The following is a 27078-nucleotide window of genomic DNA, read 5'->3' as shown; positions in this document are numbered from 1 at the left end:
TTAAGATTTTTAATGTATTTATTTCTAAAAAAAAATTTATTTTCTAGCATCATTTGCCAAACATGGAACAAATAGTTTAATAAAAAGATGACAACAATAGATCAAAATATATATCTCCATATAGATATACAGATATAGATATATGTTGTCATGATATTCATAAACAAACTTCTTAACTTCATAACGATATTCAAAAGGAAATTCACACGTTAGCATGGATGACTACTAAGACAAGGACTCATTATTATGATAATAAAAGAAGAAAAGATAACGTTTATTCTGCCTTTCCTGTTCAGACTATATTTCAGAATACCACAAAAAGGTACGGAATGCCCTCTTTAGAAAAGAATAACAACTAGCAAACTCAGCAGTAATATTAGAATTAAAACATCGCCACTTTGCAATCCTTAAGTAAATACTAAATGCTAAAACTATTAGATGGAAGATTGATGGGAAAGAAATTTTAATGGATAGATGACAACAGTTGAATCATCTTAACCTAAATAAAAATAAGACAATATATTATATTCTTCCTGGTGAGATGCAATAGGAAGTTCAGATTATATCACCTCCTTATGGTATGTTACTGCCAAAAAAAATTACAAAGCTGAATCTAATCAAGTCTGGATCTACCGCCAGATTATTGCAATAACATGGGTGTGGAAAAACATGTTAATATCACTTTTATATTATCAGTCTAGTGAAAAATGTAAGAGATTTTGCAGTACAGATGATTTGGTAGCTGTAATGAGAAATGGCACAAAAGTGGGTTGGGAAAGTTGGCATGCAATACAAAAATGCTCACACCATGTGCCTACTCCCATAAGTCTAAATACATGCTTCTTTCCCAGTCCCACTTGATCCCAGTCTTCCAATCTTACTCCTTCCAGACTTCTCACCAGAAAGCTAAACCATTAACCATTGCCTAAGAGTTCATGTACATCCTTACTTTGGACTACTTTTCTTACTATACAAATGAATGACTAGATGAACTAATAGATACTCTGCCTAAGGGATTTCCCTCACAACTGTCTGCCAGGGACATTCCCAAGTAAGGGATATAGTAACATAGCAGTTCCTTTTCCACCTGTAACCACGTATCACGACAATCTATCCATGGATCAAACTCAAATTTCTTTCTCTGTTAGCTGGTAATGGAGAACGCCTCCCATGAGGCTGAGGGAGCCTTGTTAATGCAACATTTTTAGGTGACATGGAGGTCTAAGCCATCTTTACTGCAGCTTACTTAAGCTCTATGGACTTAATTGAGCCCAAAACTTAACATTACACTTCGATTTTACAACAGATTCCTGATGAGGTTGCCTAAGGCTGGTCTTCACCTCCTGGCCCCAAGTAATCCTGCTGCCTCAGCCTTCCAAGTTGCCAGGATTACAGGAGTGAGCCAGGGCACCTTGCAAAAAAGCTGTTTTTCAAATGGTGTGTAGTTCTCTCGTGCAAATGGTTTATCAGTCTGAGTCCTATCAAAAGAGAAACAATAGAGTAATTTGAACACGAAAAGTTTAATACAAAAATTGGCAACAATAGGGGATTAGAACATAAAGAGATTAGATAGTAAGAAGAACATTTAACAGAATATAGGATGAGCAAATATAAGGAACATTCATTATTCCTAGGGCTGAGATTAAACACCCAGAAGAGTCTCACCCTGCACCCAGAGATTTCAGAATACCATAAAAAGGTATGCAATGTCTTCTTTAGAGAAGAATAACAACTAGCAAACTCAGGAGTAATATTAGAATTGAAACATCACCACATTGCAACCCTTAATTAAATAATAAATGCTAAAACTATTCCTAGACCTTATGTCAGGAACTGAGAAGGGTCTGTTATTTGTCCTCCTTGACAACTAACCAGTTAGTCTGTAATGGATTTGCAGATGCTGGCAGAAAACATTAGATGCTAGAGTCAAAGACAAATAACTTTATTACTCAAGGCACAGAATAGAAAGGTGTCTTAATGAAGGCAATTCACCACAAACTCCCCCATGAGAGGCTTTGCAGGGAGCTGCTGACACTGGGTGATGATGGCCAATGCACACTGAAGGAGCCCAGCACTAGAGAAATTACAAGTGTTGCAAGAGCTTGGTACTAGAGAAGCCTTATATGCTGCAGTAGTACAGGGGAAGTTACGTGAGCTGCAGGACCGCTTGGAAACCAACCACGCACTGGGAAATAGGAAGCAAAACCATTTTGTCCTTGCAATGTCTCTCAATGCCCTCAGCTAAGAAATCAGTGCCAGCTTCCAAAAGGAAAATATATGTATGTATGTATGTATGTATGTATGTATGTATCTAAGTATAAACACACACACACACACACACACACACACACACACACACACACCTCTACCTATTTTTTTGGTGGGGGGTGGTGCGGAGTTTTGCTCTGTCACCCAGGCTGAAGTTCAGTGGCGCCATCTCAGCTTACTGCAACCTCCGCTGCCTGGGTACAAGTGATTCTCCCGCTTCAGCCTCCCAAGTAGCTGAGATTACAGGCACGCACTACCATGCCTAGCTAAGTTTTTGTATTTTTAGTAGAGACAGGATTTCACCATGCTGGCCAGGCTGGTCTCAAACTCCAGACCTCAGATGATCTGCCAGCCTCAGCCTCCCAAAGTGCTGGGATTACAGGTGTGAGCCACCACGCCCATCTCCCAAAGGAACATAGTTCAATATTTAAAGGACTTAGCTCCATTACTACAGAGCAGGCAAATATATAAATTTGGAGCTAAAAAATAAATAAACTGGTAACCAGTACAAATAACATGCCCTTGCTCTGGAATGTAAGAGTGTAAACTTTGACTCTGCTTTTCACTTTTGCTAGAGGTTTGAGAGAGCATCTTTCTTTAGTGCCTTTGCATATGCCGGGTAGATGATCCAAGCAGTTCTACCTACACCACAGTCAGAATATGTCAGAGCCCACAGTCAGAGCCTTTACTTGTTCTGAGTTTGCACTCAAAACTAGTAGACTCCCAAACCATCCAACAGAAGGTTTTGGGCAGCATTTCAGGTCCAAAATATGCTACTTCTAAAATCCAAACGAACTTACCAAGATTAGTACTTATCCATATTGGTGGGTAGTGCAATAAATTGTTCTTCACCTTGGAAGAGATGCCCTAGATGGCTAGATCACTAAAAACTTCAGCAAAGTATTTCCTTGAGACTTTATAGGGCTTATCTCCCATCTCTTTAAACATATATCTTAGCAAGGCACCCAGAGTGTTTTCAATTTCTTGCTCATCAGGTTCAATTAATAAGATGTCATAAATCTGGTGTACAGATACATTATTCTGTAATACGTCCACATGATCAAGTTTCTTTTATACCACAATGACAACGGACAGGAGAATTAACATAGCACTGAGGAAAGACCAACAATATATACTGCTGTTTATTCAATGAATGCATACTGCATTTGATCCCCCTACCTTCTTATGTAGACTAAATTGTACGTAGGACCTCACCATACTGTGTCTTTTTTTTTCTCATTTCATAATAAAAAAAAATTCTTTTGCTTTTTAAAGCCATTCCTTAGCTGCACAACCTTGGGCAAGTTAATTAACTTCTCTGTGGATCAGTTGCACCATCTGTAAAATGCAGATGACAATATAAATATCTCAGAAGGGTTATTTTTAGAAATAAGTGAGTTAACAGATGTAAGGTAGTTGGAATAGTTCCTGATGTGCAATCAGCATACACTTTTATTATTTCTGCTTTAAAAAAATCTGTCCCACACTTAACGTTTGTCCTATAAGTAGAGCTGTAGGCTAGTTTGGTGATCAGGAAGAAGTTCTCAGCCCACTGTCTGCATGTCCTAGGTACGCTGTCCATCAAGTTCTAGCATTCATAACTGTCTGCCTCTTAACCTAGAGAGAAGATGCCTTTGGCACCTGGTGATGATGTACCATCTTTTGAACTTGAGTCTATTGAGTACTCAAGGATGATATGAGGAGGTGGAAACAAGCACTATGTTATTTCACTCAAACTTTCCTTTTTGTATATTTGTATATTTATAAGGTTTATAACAATTCTAAGGGGAATCCAAATATTCATTTAAGAGTTTTTCTTGCCTTCCCTAAGCCAAAAACTTTACAGAAAGTTTTGCTTTGTGAGTTTAATGTAATTCTCCTCGGTGCATTTTTTTTTACCAATGCTTTGGCACCTAAATTTGCTGGGGTTTTGGCTTAGCAAGACTATGCTGCAGCTGTCATCAATGCATATGCAGAGAAAAATTGACATATAGGCCCAGTTATAGTTAAGTGTTTGCATAAACTTCTGGATCCAAATTGCCATGTTACTACCAGAAAACTAGATGATTTAGATTCTCAACAACGATGTGTAAGATTCTATTTTAAGATACCTTCACCACCACTGCGAACTATTGATTTTTATTTTTGTTCATTTGATAAGCAGATAACTCTGCTCATTTTTATGAGAAAAAGAGACATCATTTGTGCATAAATTCCTTACATTATATTTTCTTGTCATAGCTGCAAAGATATCTACAATTATGCCCATCTTCATCTCTTTTCCTTAATTAAGACTTAGAGGATGTTGGCATCCCTCCTCTTACAGGTTAGCCTCCTATTTGTAATCTGATTTCTATAGACATGCATTTTCTTCTGGAACTTGCAACATTAATTTTATTCCTGTTGATAACTTCAGTCCTTCTTTCTCTATACTACTTCCTTTCTACCTGAAACGTGAGTCTCTATCACTTTAAAATTATTTTTTCTTCATCCTGCAGCATATCTTTTCTTTATTTTGCCATCCCTTTTTTTCTCTTCTTATTCTTATTTCTATCTTGAAAGAGTGGTCTATGTTTTGTTTGTTTCTCATGTTCATCTAAAGTCATTCAAATAAGACTTTCATATATAACTTTCCAAAATAATGAATCCCCCTAGTTCGTAATTCCAATGGCTATCTTCGAGTTTATACAGTATTAGCCTCTCTAAGTCACTTGTCATCACTGGCACTTTTCTTAGTTTTTTGAAATCCTTTCCTCCATTGGCTTTTGTACTAGATATTGTTTTGTTTTGTTAGTTTTATTCTTTTTTTTTTTTTTTTGTCAGTAAATATCCCCACTCCTTTCTATTCTCTTCTGACTATTGCTGGAGCTAGAAACACCAAGAATTAAAATTTTCAAACTCCTTTCCCACCAGAATTTTGCAGTAATTTACATTCTAACAGGGACAACTTGCTCAAGATTTGAAAGACAGAAAGGAAGCAAAAATCAGTTACCTTTCTGGAATCAATGGGCACCAGCAAAGGCTTCTGCAAACATGCAGTCAGCTGTGATTATTATTTTTTTTTCAGCTGTGATTATTAACAGCAATTGTCTAAATTTCTAAGTTATAATCAATCTTTTTCTGATTGAAATAATTAGAAGTGTTTATGTTTTTCTGATGAAAGCCTTATTAATCAGCTTCCATGGAAAAGACTGGTTTTTATTCGATCCTTCTCCTACATCTCAGTCCACTCTTTCTCAGTGTCCTTTGTAGCATCTAATTCCTCTCTGCATTCCTTAAATGTTGGTGATGGTTGATGCTCCTTTTTTCTCATTCCACTACATCCCCTCCCTAGCCAATCTCACTCATTCCCATACATTATTCTTAAATTTCAGATTCATATACAATAAGAATGATCATATTAGTTGAACTGCATTTGAGGTAAAGGATAATTCCACAATTTCAGTAGCTTAAGAAAAACAAATGTTTATGAGTTACTTGCATTTCGTGTCAACTGAGGATCACTGTGAGTAGAATGTTGGGCTGAGCCCCTATTTGGGACATGATGTTATTGCATGGTTCCCAAAACTCTTGCTTGGTTGTGGCATATATTGTATGCATGCCACATGACTGGGTACAGCATGAATGGTACAGGTGTGTACACTGTTCACTTGGGGAGGCACTGTAACTCACCTAGCCATTGACATGGATGTATATTCCTTCTTCAGGGAGGAGGAAATAAATATCTGTGGACAACAATTTAATCTACCACAATATTGATACTACTAATATCAATAATTTTAAATAGTTGCAATATAGAGTATTCCTACTCCTAAAAATCTTTAGGATGCTTTTTGTTTATTTTATAAAATACCTAGAGTAGAGATAAACAGAAAATGTAAGCAACGTAATGACTTAGCTGCCATTTTCTCTCCTTCCACTTCTTACACTTCAGGTCTGAAGCAACTGATATTAACAGCAAGTGAGTGCTGATAAAGCCTTTGGCTCTGTGGAGATTTGTAGCTAATTGGTAGTTGTCTGTTACTATCTATTCTCTTCTTTCTATATAATAGAGTAGAAAGGAATCAGATATCTTCCCAGCTAAAGTTTATAATCTCCAGATATCTAAATCTTACAGTTAAGAGTAACCACATCACAAAGTTTTGGTTAGAGGGATGTAAAAAAACAAAAAGTACTGTGTACCACTCTGACACTTGAACAACTAAAAATGATTGGGAATAGGCCCTCCTTTCCACTGGTGGGTAGATGGCAATCATTGGAGCATCTTTCCAGAACTACACAGGGATGTCACAGCTATAAGTTGAGTACGGCAGAGATGCCTACAAGGCCAGGTCGGCCTGCTTATCTCTCAACTATGACATGGACAAGGATAAAGTTCTTTTTGTTGAAGTTTCTTGGTCTCTCTATTATAGTAGCCTACCTTGCAGCCTAAATAATACAGGACCCTGGTGGAGAAACACCTCTCTGATGTATTTCTCTTCCACTTTTCCCATTCCTTTCACCTTGTTAGTAGACTTTTCTGGAACAGAGCCTGGGAGTGAGGACCAGAAATCTCTGGATCCTGTTAAGAGACTGGCATTCAGACACTAGTGGACCCATGAGGGAAAGGTTGACATTGGCCATACAAGAGTATGTCAGGTCTCTAAATTAGTTCCCAAGAAGACTCTTATTCCCCTTTATCCTGCTTTATTTTATTATATGACTTTTCACTACTCAAATACTATATAATTGGCTAAATTAAAATATTTGAACTTTTTTGTCCAAGATAAAACCAGAAAACAGGCTCTCCGAATGGCAGATTTGCTGGGAAATGGCACCCAATTACAATATTGGGTCCTAAGAGAGATCATACAACAGCTTGAGACAATTCCAGACTTCCACAACAGATGCAGAGATATTTGGGGCTAGAGAGGGAGAAAAGACACTGCTGACTAGGAATGACCTAAACTAAAGGCTTCCATTTCCAGACTGAAGTTTTCCTTATTAAGGAAATTATCTTGGGAAGTGATGTTCTCTGTCTACACACTTGAAAAGAATTTTGCCTCTAAGCAAGAGCAATCCACGCATAGAGTTGGCTAGCCATCAGCCCTTCCAGTGAAGGCAACTATAAGCAAAGAAAACATAGCCAAATGGAAATTTTAAAAAGCACCTTTTGGTAGATAAGCTAGGCTCAAGAACCTCCCATTCAGAGCCTTCTAGTATAACTTGGGCTGGAAAACAACATCCTGGGTATAGCAGGTGCTCTTGGTGCCTCAAGCACATCCCCTCTGCAAGTACTTACCTTTTGGTTTCATTTTGATACCTTTTTACTGCAAGTTCTTGCAACTTTAGCCTTTCTCTGATCATAGGAGTGTTCTCAACCTATTCGCAGGGTAGGTTAGGAGGACCAGGGAGTAACCCCCCTATAGTCTCAGTGGAGCTAAGCACCAGTTGCTCAATGAAGCAACCTTCGTATCAACACACTTGTTTTGGCATCCTATACTTTATTTTCTTATTTCTCCATTCCCTTCCTGGTGCTTCCTGTGATTACTTCATTCTAGGAACATCAAACCTGAAACTCTAGGTCTTGAGGTCTTCTTAACTACTTGCAATTTTTAAACTTTTGCATGAATTTCTCAAAGTAAGTGGATTAGTCCATTTTCACACTGCTATAAAAACACTACCTCAGACTGGATAATTTATAAAGGAAAGAAGTTTAATTGACTCATAGTTCTGCATGGCTGAAGAGGCCTCAGGAAACTTACAATTATGATGGAAGGCAAAGGAGAAGCATGGACCTTCTTCACAAGGCAGCAGGAAAGACAGAAAGCCCAGGGAAAACTGCCATTTATAAAACTATCAGATCTTGTGAGAACTCTTTCACTATCATAAGAATAGCATGGGAGGAATCACAGACCTCTTCCGTGATTCAATCCCCTCCTACCACGTCACTTCTTCCATACATTGGGATTATGAGGATTACAATTTGAGATGAACTTTGGATGAGGACTCGGCCAAACCATATCAGTAAGAGAAGCTTGCATTAGTGTTGGCTTGGCTTTAAATTTTCAAAAGTCTTTAGAAATGTTAATAAATAAAAACAGGAGTAAACTTTGTAAAAAAAGCATCTGACTATAAATGTGACCCATTTGATCTTAGAAGAACAATTGATAACAGAGCTATTCTTTTTATTTAGTTGCTGGGAATTCCAATGTTCATATTATCAGGAAGTCCAAGATCTGCTTCTGAAGGCTCATTTCTTTATGCACTGTACAAAACCTTACACAGAGAAAGACCAGTCCCCTATGAGGGCTTACATTAGGCTTGCCATTGTTCCCACTGCTGCCACTTAGACTTGCTATGTAAACTTCATCTTGCCTAGACTGAAGCATCCCTGCCCTCTCTCACTGCCCTCAGTTACCCAGGCTCCAGCACAGGTTTCAGAAGGGCACCATACTCAAGATTCCAGATGATACTCCCAGGCTCAGCCACTGTAACCAATGTGCACAACCAAATGGGTCTGTGCAGGAATAAACTCATCTGCTCTAAGAACATTTTTCTACATTTGCATCAGCCAATGGAAAATTAGAAGCATCTCTTAATGATACACAAGTGAATTAATGCTTTCAATATTTTTGAAAAACTCAGGGAAGGATAGATGTCAAAATATATGTCATCATATCTACTTGCTGAAATTATGGTCAATTTTTAGTTTTCTTTTTGTTTCTGTGTACTCTAAATATCTTTATTGCAAATGAATTACTTTTGTAATTATATTTTTAATACTATAATTTTTAAAAAAATAATAATTAAAAAAATGTGTGTTATGGAGTTAGATCCATCAGAGAATGAAGGAGGGCGCAAGGCAAACCACTACCTTGTAAACTTTAGAGTCAGGTACATCCAGAGAGATAAACCAACCAAGATCTGTTTCTCTGAAGCAGAAACCATTGGACTCCAAAGCAGGAGTAAAAATATTTAGATAACATTTTTAATGAATTGCTGGAGGCTTAGTGCATGCCGGCATAACAGTGAAGGGCTTTTCAGAGTCACAGTCATAAGAGACTTTTCCTCAAGAGAACCACCAGATTTTTACAGGGTGTCTTTGAGAAAGACCCTTCATGGAATTGCCAGGGATAAAGAAAGAGTATTCATTGTGAAGCCCTCACAGAATTTCAACATGACAAAGGGCAATTCTTCCCCAATCTGGCCCTATCTATCCTGCCTGTCTTATCTGGAGGGCAAGGGTTGGGGGAATCCATAGTCAATAAGGGAGGGAGGCTTATAGAAAATAGTCTGGAATGCTGTACCCAGAGCAGATGGGGGTGTTGGGGTGGGAGGTGACAGAAGACAGGCATGGGAGGAAGGCTAGAATAAATCATGTGGTACTGGATTAGAAATCAGTGCTCTGTACACTGCAGGGGCCTGAAAGCTATGATGCCCAGTATGGGTGAGCACAGCCAACATTGCTTTGTAATACCAATCAATAAGTTGGCCTCACCTTTTCCTATTTTGGGATTAATAAAAATAGTTTTTATCTTAGACTTTTATAAGAACACTGTGCATGATTTTTTTTTTGTTTTGCTAATTGCCACATCTATTTTTGTGATTCCTTTATCATATTTTTTAATATTATAAAATTAATTTAAAAGACATCTCATCAAGATAAACAGTGAAAGCTGGTACATGAGGGCTTTAATTTCAGAACCTTTGGTTGCAAAAGATGGAAATCAACTTAGGAAAAATAGAATGTATATGATTCACTTACCTGAGAGATCTAAGGGAGTAGACACAAGTGGTGGCTAATACCGTGTCATCAGAACACTTTTTGTCTCAACTCTGCTTTCCTCAAGAGACTCTACATGAAGTAAGGAAGCTGTCAACAGCTCTAGGCCTAGAGCCTTTACAGCATTATAAATAATAGCAACTCTCTTTCCCCTAAATATAGTATTGGGGTGGGTGCAGTGGCTCATGTCTGTAATCCCAGCACTTTGGGAGGGCGAGGTGGGTGGATCATTTGAGGTCGGGAGTTCAAGATCAGCCTGATCAACATGGTGAAACCCTGTCTCTACTAAAAACACAAAAATTAGCTGGGCGTGGTGGCAGGAGCCTATAATCCCAGCCACTTGGGTGGCTGAGGCAGGAGAATGGCTTGATCCTGGGAGGCGGAGGTTGCAGTGAGCTGATATTGGACCATTGCACTCCAGCCTGGGTGACAGAGCGAGACCGTCTCAATGACAACAACAACCACACACACACACACACACACACACACACACACACACACACGCACGCATACACACACACAGTATTGGGGCTTTGAGATCATGAATTTGCCTCTGTGGTGATGGAGAATAGGGCCCTTTTTTAGATAGTCTCATCACATTCATATGGGGTAGAGAAAACCATTTCCCCAAATTCGAGGACATATTGCAGAGGAAAATAAATGTAACAGATATACATTGCACAGACTGGAATGTCAGGATGGAAAAGATGAAAGTTATATGAATAGATACAACTTTATATTTAATATAGAAAATCAAGAAAGTGGTGAACTGAAGAAACCTCCAATACACACTATATGAAGAAAGTTGAAAAAAATTATGTAATATTTGGAATGGATTATTTGTCTTTGTTTATACGTGGCTTAATAAGTCATTTCTATGGTTTGAATGTTTGTCCCCTCTGAAACTCATGCTGAAATTTAATCTCCAATGTTAAAGCATTAAGATGTAATGCCTTTAAGAAATGATTGGGTCATGAGGACTTGGGTCCCATAAGTGGATTAATGGTTTACCAGATTTCATGTGTTATTAAAGAAGTGGGTCTGTTTAAAACCCAGTGTGGCTCTCTCACATGTGTCCCTCCTGCTCTGTGATGCCTCCCACCGTGGTATCATACAGCACGAGGCCTCACCAGAAGCTAACCACATGTGGCCCCTCAATTGTGGACTTCCCTGATTCCAGAATTGTAAGAAATAAATTTATATTCTTTATGAATTGCCTAATATCCATACAAAGCAGACTAAGACAGTTATTAAAACCATTCTGTATTCTAGTAGTCATGTTTCTTTTTAATTATTAGCCAATCATTGTATTTCTGTATCAAAGTGGATTCTAAATCATATTTAGGAATGCTTTGCCATAGTTGTTTAAGATACCCTTTAGTATGAAAAATTCTCACAGATATTCATGCTAAGCCATCCATTCAATAAACAGAGCTTGGGCTGCACATACCATTTAATATTTTTTCCCGGTTCATTTGGTATATTGACACAGCAGGGAGAGAGAAATTCTCAAGTCTCTTTTCCACCTTATAGTCTGGCCTTTATCAGTAATTTCTGTAAAAAATAGATTTTCAAGATGTGATCATATTTTAAAAGCTTTGGAACATGATGAAAAAGAAAATTGGCAATCACACAGTTCATCCCTTTAGTACATAAACCATTTAGGAAGATCAGAAACATAATGCAGAAAGAAGAAAATTACATTCCACATAAGAAAAAATGAGGAATGGAGGCAAAAAACACTTCACTTTTAATTTTTTGAGTAATTAACATTTTGATTTCATGACTAGTTCTCTAATTTTTAAAATTTTAAACATATCTTTTAGACAGAGAGGGAGATATTCTTTGAGTTTCTTGAAATTAAAAAATACATCTATCAATCAATCATACCAACAGCAATTTTAGTAATAAAAATTTAAAATTATCTTCATTATTTCATACCTGGAAGTTAATTTCTGAATGAACATATAAAATTTGCTCAGACAAGATGGTAGCTATTGCCTGTAATCCCAGCACTTTGGGAGGCTGAGGTGGGAAGATTGCCTGAGCCCAGTATCAAGGCCGGCCTGGGCAACATAGTGAGACCTTATCTCTATTTTAAAAAGTAAATTAATTAATGAAAAACAGGACATTCAATGCATAGATCTAACATGAAGATATATGCATTTTAAATATTACATGTTAAAGAAATGAAGATTTTGTGTATAAAACTGTTAACTCTTTAATTCTTTCATAGATCTTCAGAATTCTTTAATTTTGTATTGAAGGGAAGTTTCAAATTTCCTGCTTGAAATAGTCAGACTAGGCTAAAAATTGTTATAAACACCACCAACATCTCAGTGGCTTAATGTAATAAATGTCAATTTCTCAAACACAAAGTCCAAAATAGATGCTCTGGGCTCAGCGGCTCTCCTAGCATCTCACCTCTATAGGAAAAACTCAAGGACCCACGCTCTTTTCATCTAGTTTCTCCTCCACAGAGAGGTCAGCGATTTGAACTCACAGAAATGCACATTTGTTCTGGATATGAATTTGCTTCACTTGTCAGCAATGCTTTGGCCAGCACCACCATTCATGGATTTATAACACACCAAAATGTATTACCTTGAAGTCTCACTCAACACCAATGACAAAAAAAGCATGGCAGAATGGCATTCACAGGTCTTTCCCTCTATGTCACTGAGTTAGATTCTCTGTTATAGCCTACAGTATATGTTTGGGACACATAGGGTGCTATTTCTTCCAAAGCCAGAACTCATGGCTCTGTGAATCAAGAGGCAGAAATAAAAGAGGCTTCTCTTACTATTAAATCTAATTATCCTTTACAAAAGTTTGCTTTCCATCCCTGAGATTTTGGACTCTGCTGACTTAGGAACCTCAGATCCCCCAAAAAACTAAGAAATGATTCTGCCAGGAGACACAACCCCTGTTACATTAGATTAGATGTTGAGACTACCGTGTAGCTATGTTGGGTTTTTCACAAATTTTTAATGAATTAACCGTCAAAGAAGGGGATACTTTATTGGCTGAAGTGATTGACTCTGATTTTCAGGGAAATATTAGGCTCCTGCTACATAATGGGCACTGAGAGGATAATAAGTGGATTCTCTGAGTTACCTTTTAGTATGTATGTAGTACACAGTAAAAATTAAGGAAAAATAACAGACGTCCAGTCAAGACAAAATTGCTGAGTCGTTAGATTTTCAGAAATAAATATTTGATGTTATTCTACCAGGTTAATAACTATGATAGGAGACACTGGTTGAGGTAAAAGGAACATGCCATGGATAATTGGAGAAGTTATAATTATCACATTTCTTGGCCAGGCACAGTGGCTTACGTTTTGTAATCCTAGCACTTTGGGAGGCTGAGGCTGGCGGATCACCTGAAGTCAGCAGTTTGAGACCTGTCTGGCCAACGTGGTGAAACCCTGTCTCTACTAAAAACACAAAAATTAGCTGGGCGTGGTAGCATGTGCCTGTAATCCCAGCTACCCAGGAGGCTGAGGCAGGAAAATTGCTGGAACCTAGGAGGTGGAGGCTGCAGTGAGCCAAGATGGCACCACTGCACTCCAGCCTGGGAAACAGTGAGAGTCGCCTAAACAAAAAGAAAGAAAAAGGAAGGAAGGAAGGAAGGAAGGAAGGAAGGAAGGAAGGAAGGAAGGAAGGAAGGAAGGAAGGAAGGAAGGAAGGAAGGAAAAGAAAAGAAAAGAAAGAGAGAGAGAGAAAAGAAAGAAAGAAAGAAAGTTTCTTCTGACTAGTTACAGAAACAAGGACTAGCAACTTTGCACACAGTATTTTTCCCTCTTTGTTCTTCATGTTACTAATTTAGATGAGGATTAGTGCTGATGATTAGTGTTTTTACTTTGTTGCTAAGTTGCAGGGTATTACCAGACTAAGCTAACAGTTAGATCAAGAAGGTGACGTTAACATTCGTGTCTGTATTTCCCCTTTTTGGGGAGAGAGTGAACATATTTTGTTTGAATAAATGCAGAAGCATGAGATTGCTGCTACGGAAATAAAAAAATAAAGGAGATGTGCACAGATGCTGAGATAACAGAGGTAAGGAGCGTATCAGTTGTTCCCCCATTGACTTTGCTGCAAATCCATGCTTCCATAGTGTTTTCTGTAGTGCTAGTTGTATACCTGGAGCACAGGTGTACATTTCTGAGACATCCATTAATTTCTGCTAATAGGTGTTTGTCACTAAAAAGATTTTGGAAAGCAGAAAAGAAAAGAGGGACTTCCTTTTTTCCTGTCAGCACGGTTTGAGCAAAAGCAGTTAGCTTCCATCTTTACGTCTTCTACCATTCTCAGAGCTGGTCGTGCATTCTCTTAGAGGGATCAGCTGTAGCCAGCTGTGTTCTGTGTTGAGAGGTCACAGCACCAACTCCTGCGGTCTCTCCTCTGTGCTCCTGAAGTGCAGAAGGTAGTTAGGAGAAACCCTGTCTTCATTTTTTTATGTTTGACTTTTAACTTATTTTAGTCTCACCTCCCCTGTCCCATTTGGCCCCACACCTGAACAAGCTGATAAAAAAGCCTGTGTGTGCCTCCTCCTTTGGCCTAGGTGGAAAATTCAAAGCTTGCATATTGCCAGCCCATGGATAGGAACTTTCCCTCCAGTCCCATTCCCTAGTCATCATTATAGTTTAACCCACTCCTTCTGCCTCACTTAAATCAGCATGAACCTGCTTGTGTCTCTGTATGGATCACGGCTATGCTTTGGTCAAAAGTACACCAAGGTAAACATCCAGAGTGGCTCAGCGAGTTTAAAATGCAGGGGTATAACTCCACTTGTTATCACAGCCGTGTAGTCATAACATGGGAAGGCCATCACTTGGCTCTAAGCCACTATTGTCTGTAAAAGGTATAATTGCCCTGCTGACACTGTACAGGCATGCTTGCACCCAGAGAAACAGAGAGTCAGAGCTGTCCATCTTGGAGACAGACAAGGGGGAGCCAGGACACAGCTAAGCTCACCCATGCCCAGAGAGAAAAAGCGTTTAAGCTGCTGACCCTGAAGGCAAGGGAAAGACGGCCATGCAGCTATGTGTGGGCGCAGCCAGCTTAAGCAGAGTCCAGACAGAGCAGACAGTGTAAGACAGTTGCTAATGAGATAGCTGCTGAATAAAGCCATATCTCTTTTACCTGCTGTCTCTCAAGTGTTTTTCTAGCTCCAGAACTCAATCACATGACTAATATAACTGCAAAGGTGGCTGAGAAATATATGGAATACACAGATATTAGTGAAAACAATAGTTTCTGCATGCTGATTAATTTTCAAGAGTCATACACACACTGTCAATACTTCCTGAATACTACTTACTCAGCTAAGTAACTTTCTTTACAAAAATAATTTTTTTCAAAAAACTCAAAATAATCTATAAGCATGGTGATTCCATTGATTTTTTTTCCCCATTGGATTCTTCATAATGATGAAATTAATTTCCCAAAAATGTGCTGAAAATAGTGGAAGCTTCATGTAGTCAATAATTTTAAGTCTGTAGTTCAAAGGTAATTTAATATAAGAATTTTTTTCAGTTATTATAGAATTAAAATATTAACACTTGTTATACAGCAAAATAGTAAACTTTATATAAAGTCTGTACAATATATTAGCTTAAAATACACTATAATTTATGCACAAATTTCTCTTTTTCTGAACTTTAAAATCATTAGAGAGAAATGAAAATGAATCTTATCTGTGTGTGGGGCTTATCTGCTATTTTCAAATACTGTGTGTCTTTATAGTCAAAATAGATCCAGATAGACTCCATGGTTTAATTATCAAGCAGGAATTCTTAATAGTAAATTTCAGTACTTTCAGAGTTATGACAGGAAGATTACTCAACGGCAAAATAACTTTTCCAATTTTATGTGTTTATATGTTATGAATACTTAGGATACACCATGAATATAGATGTAATTTTGTAACATCAACAACCAAAAATAGAATAGACCCAGCTCTAAAGTAGCTCTAAAAGACTATAACTTCAATATGTTATTGAAGTTAAGCTGGTGTAAATTCAAATAATATTATTATAACTTTAGAATGTTAACTGTACTCCCCAATGTAACCACAAAGAAAGTAGATATAGAATATACACATAAAAATATGAGAAAGCAATATAAATGTTTCACTAGAAACAATCAACTAAACAAAATGAAGACAGTATTGTAGGAAATGAAAGGCAACAATCTATGAAATATATAGAAAACAAATAGCAAAATGACAGAGGCAAGTTCCTCCTTATCAGTAATTACTTAACATAAATGAATTAAACTCTCCAATCAAAAGATGAAGATTAGCAGAATGGATAAAAAACATGACCCGACTACATTCATGTACTGCTTAACAACCAGGATATGTCCTGAGAAATGTATCGTTAGGTATTTTATCATTGTGAGCATCACAGAGTGTACTTACACAGACCTAGATGGTACAGTACACTACATACCTAGGCTACAAGGTATAGCCTATCGCTCCTAGGCTACAAACCTGTACAGCATGTTACTGTACTGAATACCATAGGTAATTTTATCACAATGACAGGTATTTTTTAATCTAAACACAATAATAGGTATTTTTAAATCTAAACATATGTTTGAATATAAAATTGTAATTTTATAAGACCATCATCATATGTTTAGTCCGGTGTTGACCAAAACATTGTTATATGTCATACGACTATATAACAGTCTACAAAAGAGTCATTTTAGATCCAAAGACATGAATAGATTAAAAGTGAAAAGATGGAAAAGTATATTCCCTGGAAATATTAATAGTAACCAAAAGAGAGCAAGGGTGGTTATACTAATATCAGAAAAAAATAGACTTTATATCAAAAAGTTTACAAGATAAAAGATAGTATGTATTGATCAGAAGTTTAATACAGCAAGATATAACAATGATAAATATTTACACACCTGTATAAGACAATCAAATGTTGGAAGTAAAACCAGACAGAGTTGAAAGGAGAAGTAGTCAATTCCACAATAGCTGGAGACTTCAATAATGAACAGTACAACTAGATGGAATAGGGCAATAGAAGACTTAAACAACACGATACACCAACTCGATCCACTAGACATGCATTACAGTCTACCCAATAACAGAATACACATTCTTCCCTATGTGCATGGGACATTTTCATAGACTGTACGCTAGATCACAAATTAGGTCTTAATGGACTAAAATGACAAATAGCATGCAAAGAATATTCTCCAACCCCAATGAATTATAGTTAGAAAACAACAACAGCAGGAGAAATTCACAAATTTGAGGAAATTAAACAGTCTTATACAACCACTGGATCAAAGAAGAAATCACAGGAAAATTAGGTAAACTTAACGATAAGTGAAAATGAAAACACAGCACCAAAACTCATGGCACATAGTGAAAGCAGTGCTAAGGGAGAAATTCACAATCATAAATGCTTACATCAAGAGCCAAGAAAGGTCTCAAATCAACAGCTTAATAGCTGGAGAAACTTGAAGAATAAACTAAATGCAAAACTACTAGAAGAAAGGAAATAATAGAAACAAAAAAATGAACAAAATAGAAACAAAAAAAAAATGGAGAAAGTCAATGAAACCAAAAGTTGGTTTTTTGAATAACACAACAAAATTGACAAACTTTAGTAAGATGAATAAAGAAGAAAAAGAAGATTCAAATTACTAAAATGAAAATGAAAGTAGGGACATTATTATTGGTTCTACAGAAATAAAAAAAAGATTATGAGAGTACTATAAATAATTGTATGCCAGCAAATTGGATAACCTAAATGACACAAATTCCTAGAAACTCAAAACCTATGGAGACTAAATCACAAAGAAATAGAAAAATCTGAATAGACCTATAACTACTAAGAAGACTGGATCAGTATAAAATATATAGAAAAAAAGGATATTTTGTCTTTTCTTATACATTCAATACAACAGAGAATACTTCACCTCTAGTCAGTAAGATGTGTGCGAATTTCTCTCTACGCATGAAGCAAACAATCAGTTCAGCAACTGACACCAGCCGGCTGTCCTATAATTCAACTCAATTTGCAACTATCTAACTGGCAATAGTGTCAGGTCCCACAGGCTGAGGGCTCAGTTCCACATGGGTGCTCCCCACTTCAGATGCCAGTCAGTTGCAACCACAAGTTATGATCTGTGCTTCTGATCGACCAGCTATTAATCAGGGTTCCCACAACTCCCAGGTTTGAGTAATTTGCTAGAATGGCTTGCAGAACTCAGAGAAACACTTATTGATGTGTACCCATTTATTATTTTAAAATATTACAAAGGATATAGGTGAATGGCCAGATGGAAAAGGTACAGAGGGCAAGGTGTATGGGAAAAGGCACAGAACTTCCATACCCTCCTGAGGTGCACCAACCTCAGGAACCTCCATGTGTTCGGCTATCCAGAAGCTCTCCAAACCCTGTCCTTTGGGGTTTTTGCAGAGGCTTTATTATGTAGACATGGTTGATTACATCAACGGCCATTGGTGATCAAATTAATCTTTAGCCCCTCCCCTCTCCCAAGATGGGGTGTGTGTGAGAGAAAGTCCCGATCCTCTACCTTTTTGGTGCAGTCACATTTCTCCATGTCTGTAGATCACAGATCACATCTTTTTTGCCTAATCACAATTCTACATGGCTGCCCATTCTTCATCAAACTTAAGCCTAAAATTAGTTTTCCCTCGGTCTCTGGGTCTTCATTTATGAAGACTCCTGTATCATGTAAAACTTAGATTAAACAAATTCATTATGCTTTTGTCTAGTTACCTTTCTTTTGTTATAGGAGTCTTGGTCATAACCTTTACAATGAATGAGGAAAGGTATCACATCTGTCCATCCCTACACACCCATTAGGGTGGCTACAATTAGAAAAACAGAAAATAAAAAGTGTTGGTGAGGATGTATAGTTGAAACTCTTTGCACTGTTGGTGGGAATGTAAAATGGTGCAGCCACTGTGAAAAACACTATGGCATTTCCACAAAAATAAAAATAGAACTGCCATATGATCTGGCAATTCCAATTTTTGGTTATAGCTAAAACATAGAAGCAATCCAAGTGCCCATCAAAGTGTTAAAGTATGCTGTTGGATGAGAGATAAAATGAATTACTTGCAGCTGAAGAACTCTGTGTTAAAATAGAGCAAGGTGACCATAGCTGGGTAAAGGAATAGCCATGTACTGTATATTCTCAGAAAGAGGCTGTAAAGGTTTCACAAGACCTTCCTTTTTTGCAATCAAGCCAAACCAGTTCCTGTTATTGGAACCGAGATAGACTGCAGCTGGAAATTTTCAAACTGACCACAAACAGATCACATGAGGCCAGCCAATAAAGAGATACTTGCGACGTCTTGCTTAAAGTTTATCCAGTCCGAACGTGGCACTGGATTTGGACCCCTACCCTCGTCCTGTGGTTTTTGCCTTTATAATCTGAGACTCTCTGACCCCTCCTTGAGGCACACTTTCATTCTGCACTAAAGACTACATCATCCCAATCTCCATATTGCTTTTAGAAAATAAAGTTCTCCTTTGTTTCCACAGATCTCATGGGTCTTTTGTTAACAGAAGGATAAATGGATAGTCAAGATGTGGCATATGGGGAGTTAATTGTTTAATGGGTACAGTTTCAGTTTTACAAGATGAAAAGAGTTCTAAAGATAGATGCTGGTAATGTATTGCACAATAATTATGAATATTTAATATCACTGAACTGTATACTTAAAAATTGTTGATGATAAATTTTATGTTGCATTTTACCACAATAAAAAAGGAAAAGAGGACTTGCAAAAATAATTTTTAATTACTTAAACCTGTCTAGTTGTTTCCAAAAATTAAAAACATAGAGTGACCACTCTTAAAACCTCAAATATCTAGAAAGGTTAGAGTGCTATGGATTTGAATAGCTTCAAGTAAACCTCTTCTAAAATATGTATGACAGTTTCCATAAACACATGTACATGGTTGACAGGAAAAAACAAGATCTGCATCTTTTGGTAGTTTTTTGTTTTTGGTAAGCTCTATCTTCCCTATTGCTATTTTTTAGTTTTTTAATTTAAAATTTAAAAAAAATTTCAATCGTTTTAGGTATACAAGTGGTTTTTGATTATATGGATGAATTGTATAGCGCTGAAGTTTGGGATTTTAGTGCAACTGTCACCCAAGGAATGTACATTGTACCCAACAGATAACTTTCCATCACTTACCCCCTTTCTTCTCTGCACTCTCTGACTCTCCAGTGTCCATTACATCATTCTGTATGCCTTTGCTTACCTGTAGCTTGGGTCCAAATTATAAGTAAGAACATGTGATATCTGGTTTTCAATTCCTGAGTTACTTCACTTAGAATAATGGCCTCCAGTTCCATTCAAGTTGCTGCAAAAGACAATGTTTCATTCTTTTTTAAAGCTGAGTAGAAACCCATGGAGTGTGTTTGTGTGCATATATACATACATATATACACATTATATTATATATATATTATATATATATATACACACACACAGCACAGATATAAGTGTGTGTGTGTATATGTAGTATATCACATTTTTCTATCCATTCATTGGTTGGCATGTAAGTTGAAGAAACTGCACCTTTTAAGACTGTCCTCTCTTACTGAGCTGGATCATTAAGCAATCTTGCAACACGCTGTCGTCAGCTAAAGCTCAGATTTCTGTTGGCAACCACATTTCAGCTTTGATACAGTCTTTAGAAGAATTCCTGAAATTAGTTTTCAAAACTATAAATTTGTAGGCTATTTGGCTGTTTAACTACTGCTTCTTTTTATCCAGTGATTTAGCAACAGGTAATGTAACAACACGGCAGGAAATTCTCACTATTCTGAGGTTTTATATTAGAGAAAAAATATGATCTTTTGAAATCGAAACAATCTTTTCCAACTTAATCATGTTAAATGAAAATCAAATTAGCACACTAAGGTTAAATTCAATTGTATATGAGGCAACTGTAATATTGAGGGACTGTGTAAAGGAAAAAAAACTTCTCTTCCTGGGTCCACCAGGGGCGTCGTTTCAAAGGCAGCAGTTTTCCAGCACCTGGCCACCATCTACACCCGTATCCGGGAACTAGAGTTCTTTGTCTGGCCTTCCCCTTCAAGGGCTAGGTAAAGGAATTCAGGTGGTCTTCTTTTTTTTTTTTTTTTTGAGATGGAGTCTCACTCTGTTGCCCAGGCTGGAGTGCAGTGGTGTGATCTCAGCTCACTGCAGCCTCTGCCTCCCAGGTTCAAGCGATTCTCTTAACCTCAGCCTCCTGAGTAGCTGGGATTACAGGTGCACACCACCGCGCCAAGCTAATTTTTGTATTTTTAGTAGAGACGGGGTTTCAGCATGTTGGTCAGGCTGGTCTCGAACTCCTGACCTCATGATTTGCCCAGGGGGGGCTTCTTTGTCCAAAAAGCCCAGGAAAGCTCTGGGCAGAGGGGGCTCTGTTGTGGACCAAGCAGCCACTCAGGTATCAGAGTCAAAGATCAATCACTCCAGAAGAAGATTGAAATAACTCCTCCTATTGGACAAGAACATGAATGAGGAGGAAATAACTCCAGGGTTAAAACTCCGCTGCTCCTATACAGATATCCCCTCCGAATTCCCCTCCCACAATGGCTTGGGAGCTCTTTCTCTCACTCTCTCTTTCTCTATCTCTCTGCCTAATAAATTGCTTTTCTGCAAAACTCTTTGGGCCCACGATATTTATTCAAATGTTAAGCTCACTGCACCTCTGGGGCCCCTTTCCTCATTCTTCAGGGTAAGAGAGGCCAAGGACCTTGGAACTGGGAGCCTCTTCGGGACGCCCCATTCCCTCCCGTTACAATATCATCAAATTAAAATAATTTAATTAAAACACATTTTATAAAACACCCTGAAAAGCCAATTACTATTTACTTAAATATTAAATTATTTAAATTATTAACATTAATTAATGGTGGATTTAAGTGACTTAAAAGCAAACAGGTATTACAACTCACCTTTGGATAAATTCATATGATCAAAACCCAAGTCCAGGTTCAGTTTACAAAATCCGAGTCCAACAAAAAATTGCACCCAAGGGGATTCGGGTGATTGAGATGTCTCATGAGCACACACAAAACAAGTGATAACACGTTTTTGTCTCCACTTAAGATGAATGGAATTTTCTTCTTTGACCACAGTGTTTCACACAAGGTAAGCTTTTTATCTGATCTGACCAGATCTTTTTAGTTCCCAGCTTTAGTTTGTATTGCCTATTTGTTTAAGGCAAGTCACAGACATTCATTTTACAGCCAGCAGTTCAAAGGTGCCCCTTAGAAAAGCTTCCTAATCTCTTTCTCTATTTTCTGGGCCTTGGTTTGTTTTCTTGCTCCTTTTAGGTAAGGGCTTCCCAGCATTTAAGATTTTATCTTTTTTGGGTTTCACATTAATAAAGGTTTAATGATGATCTGTTTGCCTCAGCCTGAAGGCTTAGCAAAATTGAAACAAAGGGAAAGGGATTTTTATCTTACTTAATGGTTTTTGCTCGACCAAAAATTATCCCTTCAGAAATTTTGCTTCTACAAAAGTATTGCTTCAGATGGTGCTGAAAGGAGCACCTTCGTGTCTTTTATCTGAAGAAGACCTCCTAAGAAAAGGCAAATCATTACAAGAATCTGATCGAGCTTTTTAATTTTTATTTTTTCCTCTTTTTGGTAGTTCTGGCTGGTGGAGAGAAGCCCCCATTTTTCTTTACAGGGTAGGAAAAACTTTCCTCTAGTCTTTGGTTCTTATGGTAATTAAGGAATAGAACTGCTTCTGATTTCTAGTCCATTCTCTTTCACTCTCTTGCTTGTCTAAAAAAACTTCTGATTTCACATCTGCCAACTCTTTGTCATTAAAACTTCAGCTAAAAGCCCTTTCTTTCAAAAAGCTTTACTTTCTTAGAGAGGCCTAGCTGAAATTCTTTCCACTCTTTCGTATTAATTAAAAGCACCTTTCCTCTAGGCAGTTCCACTTTAAAAATAATATTATAAAAGTAGATAAAAAGAAATACAGTGAACGTAGAAACCAAGGGGAGGGAAATGAAAAGTGGGAGAAATGGTTACTTGTTTTGGAATCTGTAACTGTAAGCTCATGGTGGGTGGATACTCATACATTAAATAACTAGTTTGGCTTTTATTTTTAAGTTTACTTCTCAAATCTTTATTCACACTCCTTTCTTCTAAAACCGACAGATGTACAGAAGGGAACATCACACAGTAAAACGAACCAGAATGCATCCATCTGGCATGCCTTTCAGGAATCCAGCCCACCGACATTTGCTGTGGGTTTCATGACTCAACCCCTTAAGAAGCCGCACAAGGAAGAATTTCCTCATTTTGCAGAACTGCCAAATCTCATTCACTGGAGCAAAGGCTCCTCATTTGGGGCTCATTTTTAGACAGTTGTTTATCTGTTTATGTATTTTACAAATCTCCCTCAGCGGATGGAGTTTGTCATGCATTTCTAAACAGTGAGTAAACATATTCCTCCACCCCCTCCCTGCAGGACACACCTCAGCATTTTGGCCACTGGGCCTAGCTGAATTTCTCTTTCCTTCCTTCCTCCCCTCTTCCCACAGAGCCCAGTTTTATCCTTCCTTCCTTGGTGTTATCTCTCCTTCTCTTCCTTCCTCCCTCCTTTCAGCCCCATCTCGCAGCCTGGTTTGTTCCTTGGAGGCTTTTATTCTCCCCTGTTTCTCTCTTCTTTCCTCCTTCCCTTCTTCCTTCTCTCACTTCAGCTCCTTCTCTTAGCCTCATAAATTCCTTCCAGCCTCTACGTTCTTCTCTTCCATTGGTAATTTGTCTAATTTACTCCACTTGAAAAAAGAAAAACAAAACTTGCTTCACGTTTGTATTGTCTTCCCTTCAAAACTGTTCATCTCTTATCTTCTCCCTTCTCTTTTAAAACAATACACGTTTAGCGAGTGGTAGGCGTGGGGAGGCTGCCAAGGTCTCTCGCAGTCTCTGTCTCCAGGGATGTTTATTATTCTGTGTCATGGATGAAACACAAAAGCACAGAATTCAAGTAACTTGCGTAAGTCATGAAGCTACACCCAAGAATTTGACTGCAAGCAATGCACTTTAAAATTGCTTTTAAAAATTTTATTAGATATAAAGATTAGGTATAAAATATATGCAAATTACAAAGAAACATCTTTTTTGGTGGAGTACAATGGGGCAAGTTTCTAGTTTTGCCCATTAAAAAAAAAAATCCTTCCCAATTTTTGAGGCTTCTGCCACTGAACACGGCTGCTCGCGGCCCGTCTTCCCGCCGGGCTCGGCAAACGCGTCTTTGATCGTGACTCAGCCCGGCCCGTTCCGTGCCAAGCTGACGCTCGCGGCGGGGGCGCCCGGGCCGCCGCTCGGGGGCGAGGGTTCGCGCCGCGGTTCGCGCCCGCTTCTCTCGCTTTACGGCTGCTGAAAACCCGGCCCGGCCCGGCAGCCGTACCGCAGACCAGCCCGCGCCCGCGCCGCTCAGGTAATCGGAGTCCTTCTCTTTTCAAAGTTTTGCCACAGCGAGCTCCGCGCTCTGAGGCGGCGCGGCCCGGGCCGAGTGTCTCCTTGCTCCTCCCTCCCACCCAGCGGCGCGACTGCGCCGTGGGCCGCACCCCTGCGCGGGGCCCGGGCGGCGACCCGGCGTGAAGTGCCCGAGCCGAGGGGCGCCCGGGAGGCGGCGGGGTCACAGCGAGTCCGCGGGGTGGCGCGCGGTGCCCCTGCCTCCGCCAGTCCCGGGCCCGCGCGGGCCTGAGGAGCCCCCGCCCGCCTCCCGAAGCCGCTCCCCAGTGCCCGCTTCTGACACGTTCACACACGTAGGCACGGCACGCCCCCGGCCGGGCAGCCCGACGCCGCGCGGGCGGAGCGCAGGTCGAGAGCGGCGCCGCGCACCCGGGCGCTAGGGACGGCGCGCCACGCAGGGCCGCCCGCGCGTGTGCACGTCGCTCCACGGGACGCGCGGGTGGCGCTTTCAAGGAAGCGGATGAGAAGCCGCGCTGCCGGCTCTGCCTGGCGCCTGGCTGGCCCCCGCGTGTGCGCTGCAGCTTCCTGGCTTCGTAGCTCGCCCTCCCTGTGTTCCCCCGCATTCGTCTCTCTCGTTTTTCCCTTCATTTTTTCTTCGTATTACCTCTCTTGGAGCCCTGTGCTCTTTTCTCCCTCACTCTCAGAACAGCAATGGAATAACCTGCAGTGCCCTTGACATTTCTTTATTGTGGTCCTTGAGCGGTCTTTGCGTACTAGGGCTTGCATCCTCAGGAGGGCAGTGGATTAGTTAACTGTAGATTACGTTGCTGGACTCAAAGTTCTGCTGCAGTTACCCCTGCAGAACAGAGAAGGTAGATTTTTTTTTTTTTAAACTACCCGAGAACCTTCTGATAATGGTGTTGCTTCTGTTGAAGGGATACATCTTGACAAACATTAACAGTTGTGTCATGAGATCCTGTAGTATTCCCGGCAATGAGTTCAATTTGATAATGTTTCTTCAGATGTCATCTCTGAGCTAGATGCTGTGTTAACTGGTGGCAGGTTAAGAAGAAGCGATGCAGTTCCTGTCCTCAGGAGAAGGGCCATGGTGAGCACTACAGAGTGCTCTGGAGAATGGGGGAGGAAACACTTACAAGGAAGAGTTGGATTTTAAACTGGATTTTTGGTATTTAAGTAGGATTTTCACCATTTCTTCCCACCTCGCCCCCGAACAATTCTTAATGGAAAGGGGAATTATTTCAACAATAGTTTCACCTTTAACTTTTTTGAGATATTTTTTCCTTTACAATCGGCAGTAATGTCTGATCTCAAGACCTAACGGGAAGTGTAAAAGTAACTCCTCTTGATAAGGATGACATGCATTCCCAGTACCATACAAAGAATATTAAAGACTTTTAATGTAGGACGATCATCAAGAATAAAATGTAATTTATTAATTGCTTACATAAAGCATTATTATATTTATGTAGAGCACTCAGTACTCATTAGTCAACAATTGTTTATTGATTGCTTACTGTGTGCCAAGCAGTGTTCTTGACACTGTTATAAAGCAAAGAAGAAACCTCTGCCTTCTTGGGATATCCATTCTAGTGGAGGGAGACAATATGTATGGTACATAAGAAAGTTATAAGGTGAAACCATAGTAAGTGCTATGGACTTATTACATAAAGCAAGAAAAAGAGTATGTGTGTTTAGTGATTTAGTGGAAGTTCTCTGGAGGAGGTGACATTTCAGTAGACTTGAAGCAGTTGAGGGAGTGAGCCATATGATATTTGGGACAAGAGCTTTCCAGTCACAGGGAAATAGCAAGTGCAGAGGCCGGGCATGTTGCTGTGTTCAAGGATCAGCAAAGAAGCTTGTGTAGCTGGAGTGGAATAGACGATAGAGGAGAAGTAGGATATGGGATTTTAAATGTCATAGGAGCCACATGGTCTGGTAAGCTATTGTAATGATAACCTTTACTTGAAGCCATGTGGAGGCCATTGGAGTCTTTTGACCAGAGGAATGACATGATCTAACACATGTATTTGACACCATTACTCTGCCTACTGTGTTCAGAACAGACTGAAGAAGGCAAGGTTAGAGGCAGAGATAGCAGTTACGCTATTATTCATGTGACAGACCGTAGTGGATTAGACCAGGATAATGGCAGTGGAGGAAGTGAATGGTTCAGATTCTGTATATGTTTTGAGGGTGTGTTCCTCAGGGTTTGCTGAGAGATAGAATATGGAATGTGAGAGCAAAAGAAATTAAGGAGAATAATTGCCTAAGCAACTATAGTTTCTGTTAGCTGAGATTGGGAAGAACAGGAAGAAGATGTGGTAATTGGGATTAAGAATTTGGATTTGGATATGTTAGGTGTTAGATGCGTTTGAGATATTAAAATGGAACTGTCAAGTAGAGAGCTGGAAGACCAAGCTAATGGCATACACTTAGGACTCTTCACCATATAGCTGGTTTTAAGCAAATAGATTGACTGAATTCATCAGAAGTGTGTGAGTTTAGAACATTGAAGATGACCAAGAACCAGAATTTATGTCATAAAGTCTGGCACAT

The 27078-nt window shown here is 39.0% G+C and overlaps 2 protein-coding genes across 7 annotated transcripts in view; one reads left to right on the top strand and one right to left on the bottom strand.

Moving 5' to 3' along the window:
• LOC116536471 (atherin-like) lies at window positions 1-25551 on the bottom strand. 4 transcript variants are annotated; one of them, XR_004262654.1, is made up of 6 exons: window positions 22021-23996; window positions 15181-15248; window positions 14341-14447; window positions 11484-11587; window positions 1993-2185; window positions 1-1478 (listed from the first exon to the last, which is right to left on the bottom strand). XR_004262654.1 is itself a non-coding variant. In XM_032258250.1 (5 exons), the coding sequence occupies exon 1, from the start codon at window positions 25122-25124 to the stop codon at window positions 24231-24233; it is 894 nt and encodes a 297-aa protein (XP_032114141.1). In that variant the 5' UTR covers window positions 25125-25551; the 3' UTR covers window positions 1-1478; window positions 1993-2185; window positions 11484-11587; window positions 14341-14447; window positions 22021-24230. The 4 variants fall into 4 exon arrangements, 3 of the variants coding, with proteins under 3 accessions (XP_032114141.1, XP_032114142.1, XP_032114143.1); XM_032258250.1 differs by lacking the exon at window positions 15181-15248 and having other exon boundaries at window positions 22021-25551; XM_032258251.1 differs by lacking the exons at window positions 14341-14447; window positions 15181-15248 and having other exon boundaries at window positions 22021-25551.
• NAALADL2 (N-acetylated alpha-linked acidic dipeptidase like 2) overlaps window positions 24409-27078 on the top strand; it is a 1348438-nt gene continuing 1345768 nt past the window's right edge. Inside the window, exon 1 of one of the 3 annotated variants that reach the window (XM_032258245.1) lies at window positions 24409-24523. The gene's annotated coding sequence lies outside the window, so the exon portion shown is untranslated. The remainder of the gene's footprint in view (window positions 24524-27078) is intronic. The other 2 variants (XM_032258244.1, XM_032258247.1) reach the window with 2 other exon arrangements.

This window comes from Sapajus apella, unplaced genomic scaffold (genome assembly GCF_009761245.1).
Source record: "Sapajus apella isolate SASKATOON/1434 unplaced genomic scaffold, GSC_monkey_1.0 scaffold101, whole genome shotgun sequence".
Lineage (NCBI taxonomy): Eukaryota > Metazoa > Chordata > Mammalia > Primates > Cebidae > Sapajus > Sapajus apella.
Note: the sequence above shows the minus strand (reverse complement) of the source record. Positions and strands in the feature narration are given on the sequence as shown.

Bases quoted from the DNA above. Each gene is read 5' to 3' on its own strand.
- LOC116536471 (XM_032258250.1), bottom strand. From the start codon at position 25,124: ATGCGGGGGAACACAGGGAGGGCGAGCTACGAAGCCAGGAAGCTGCAG.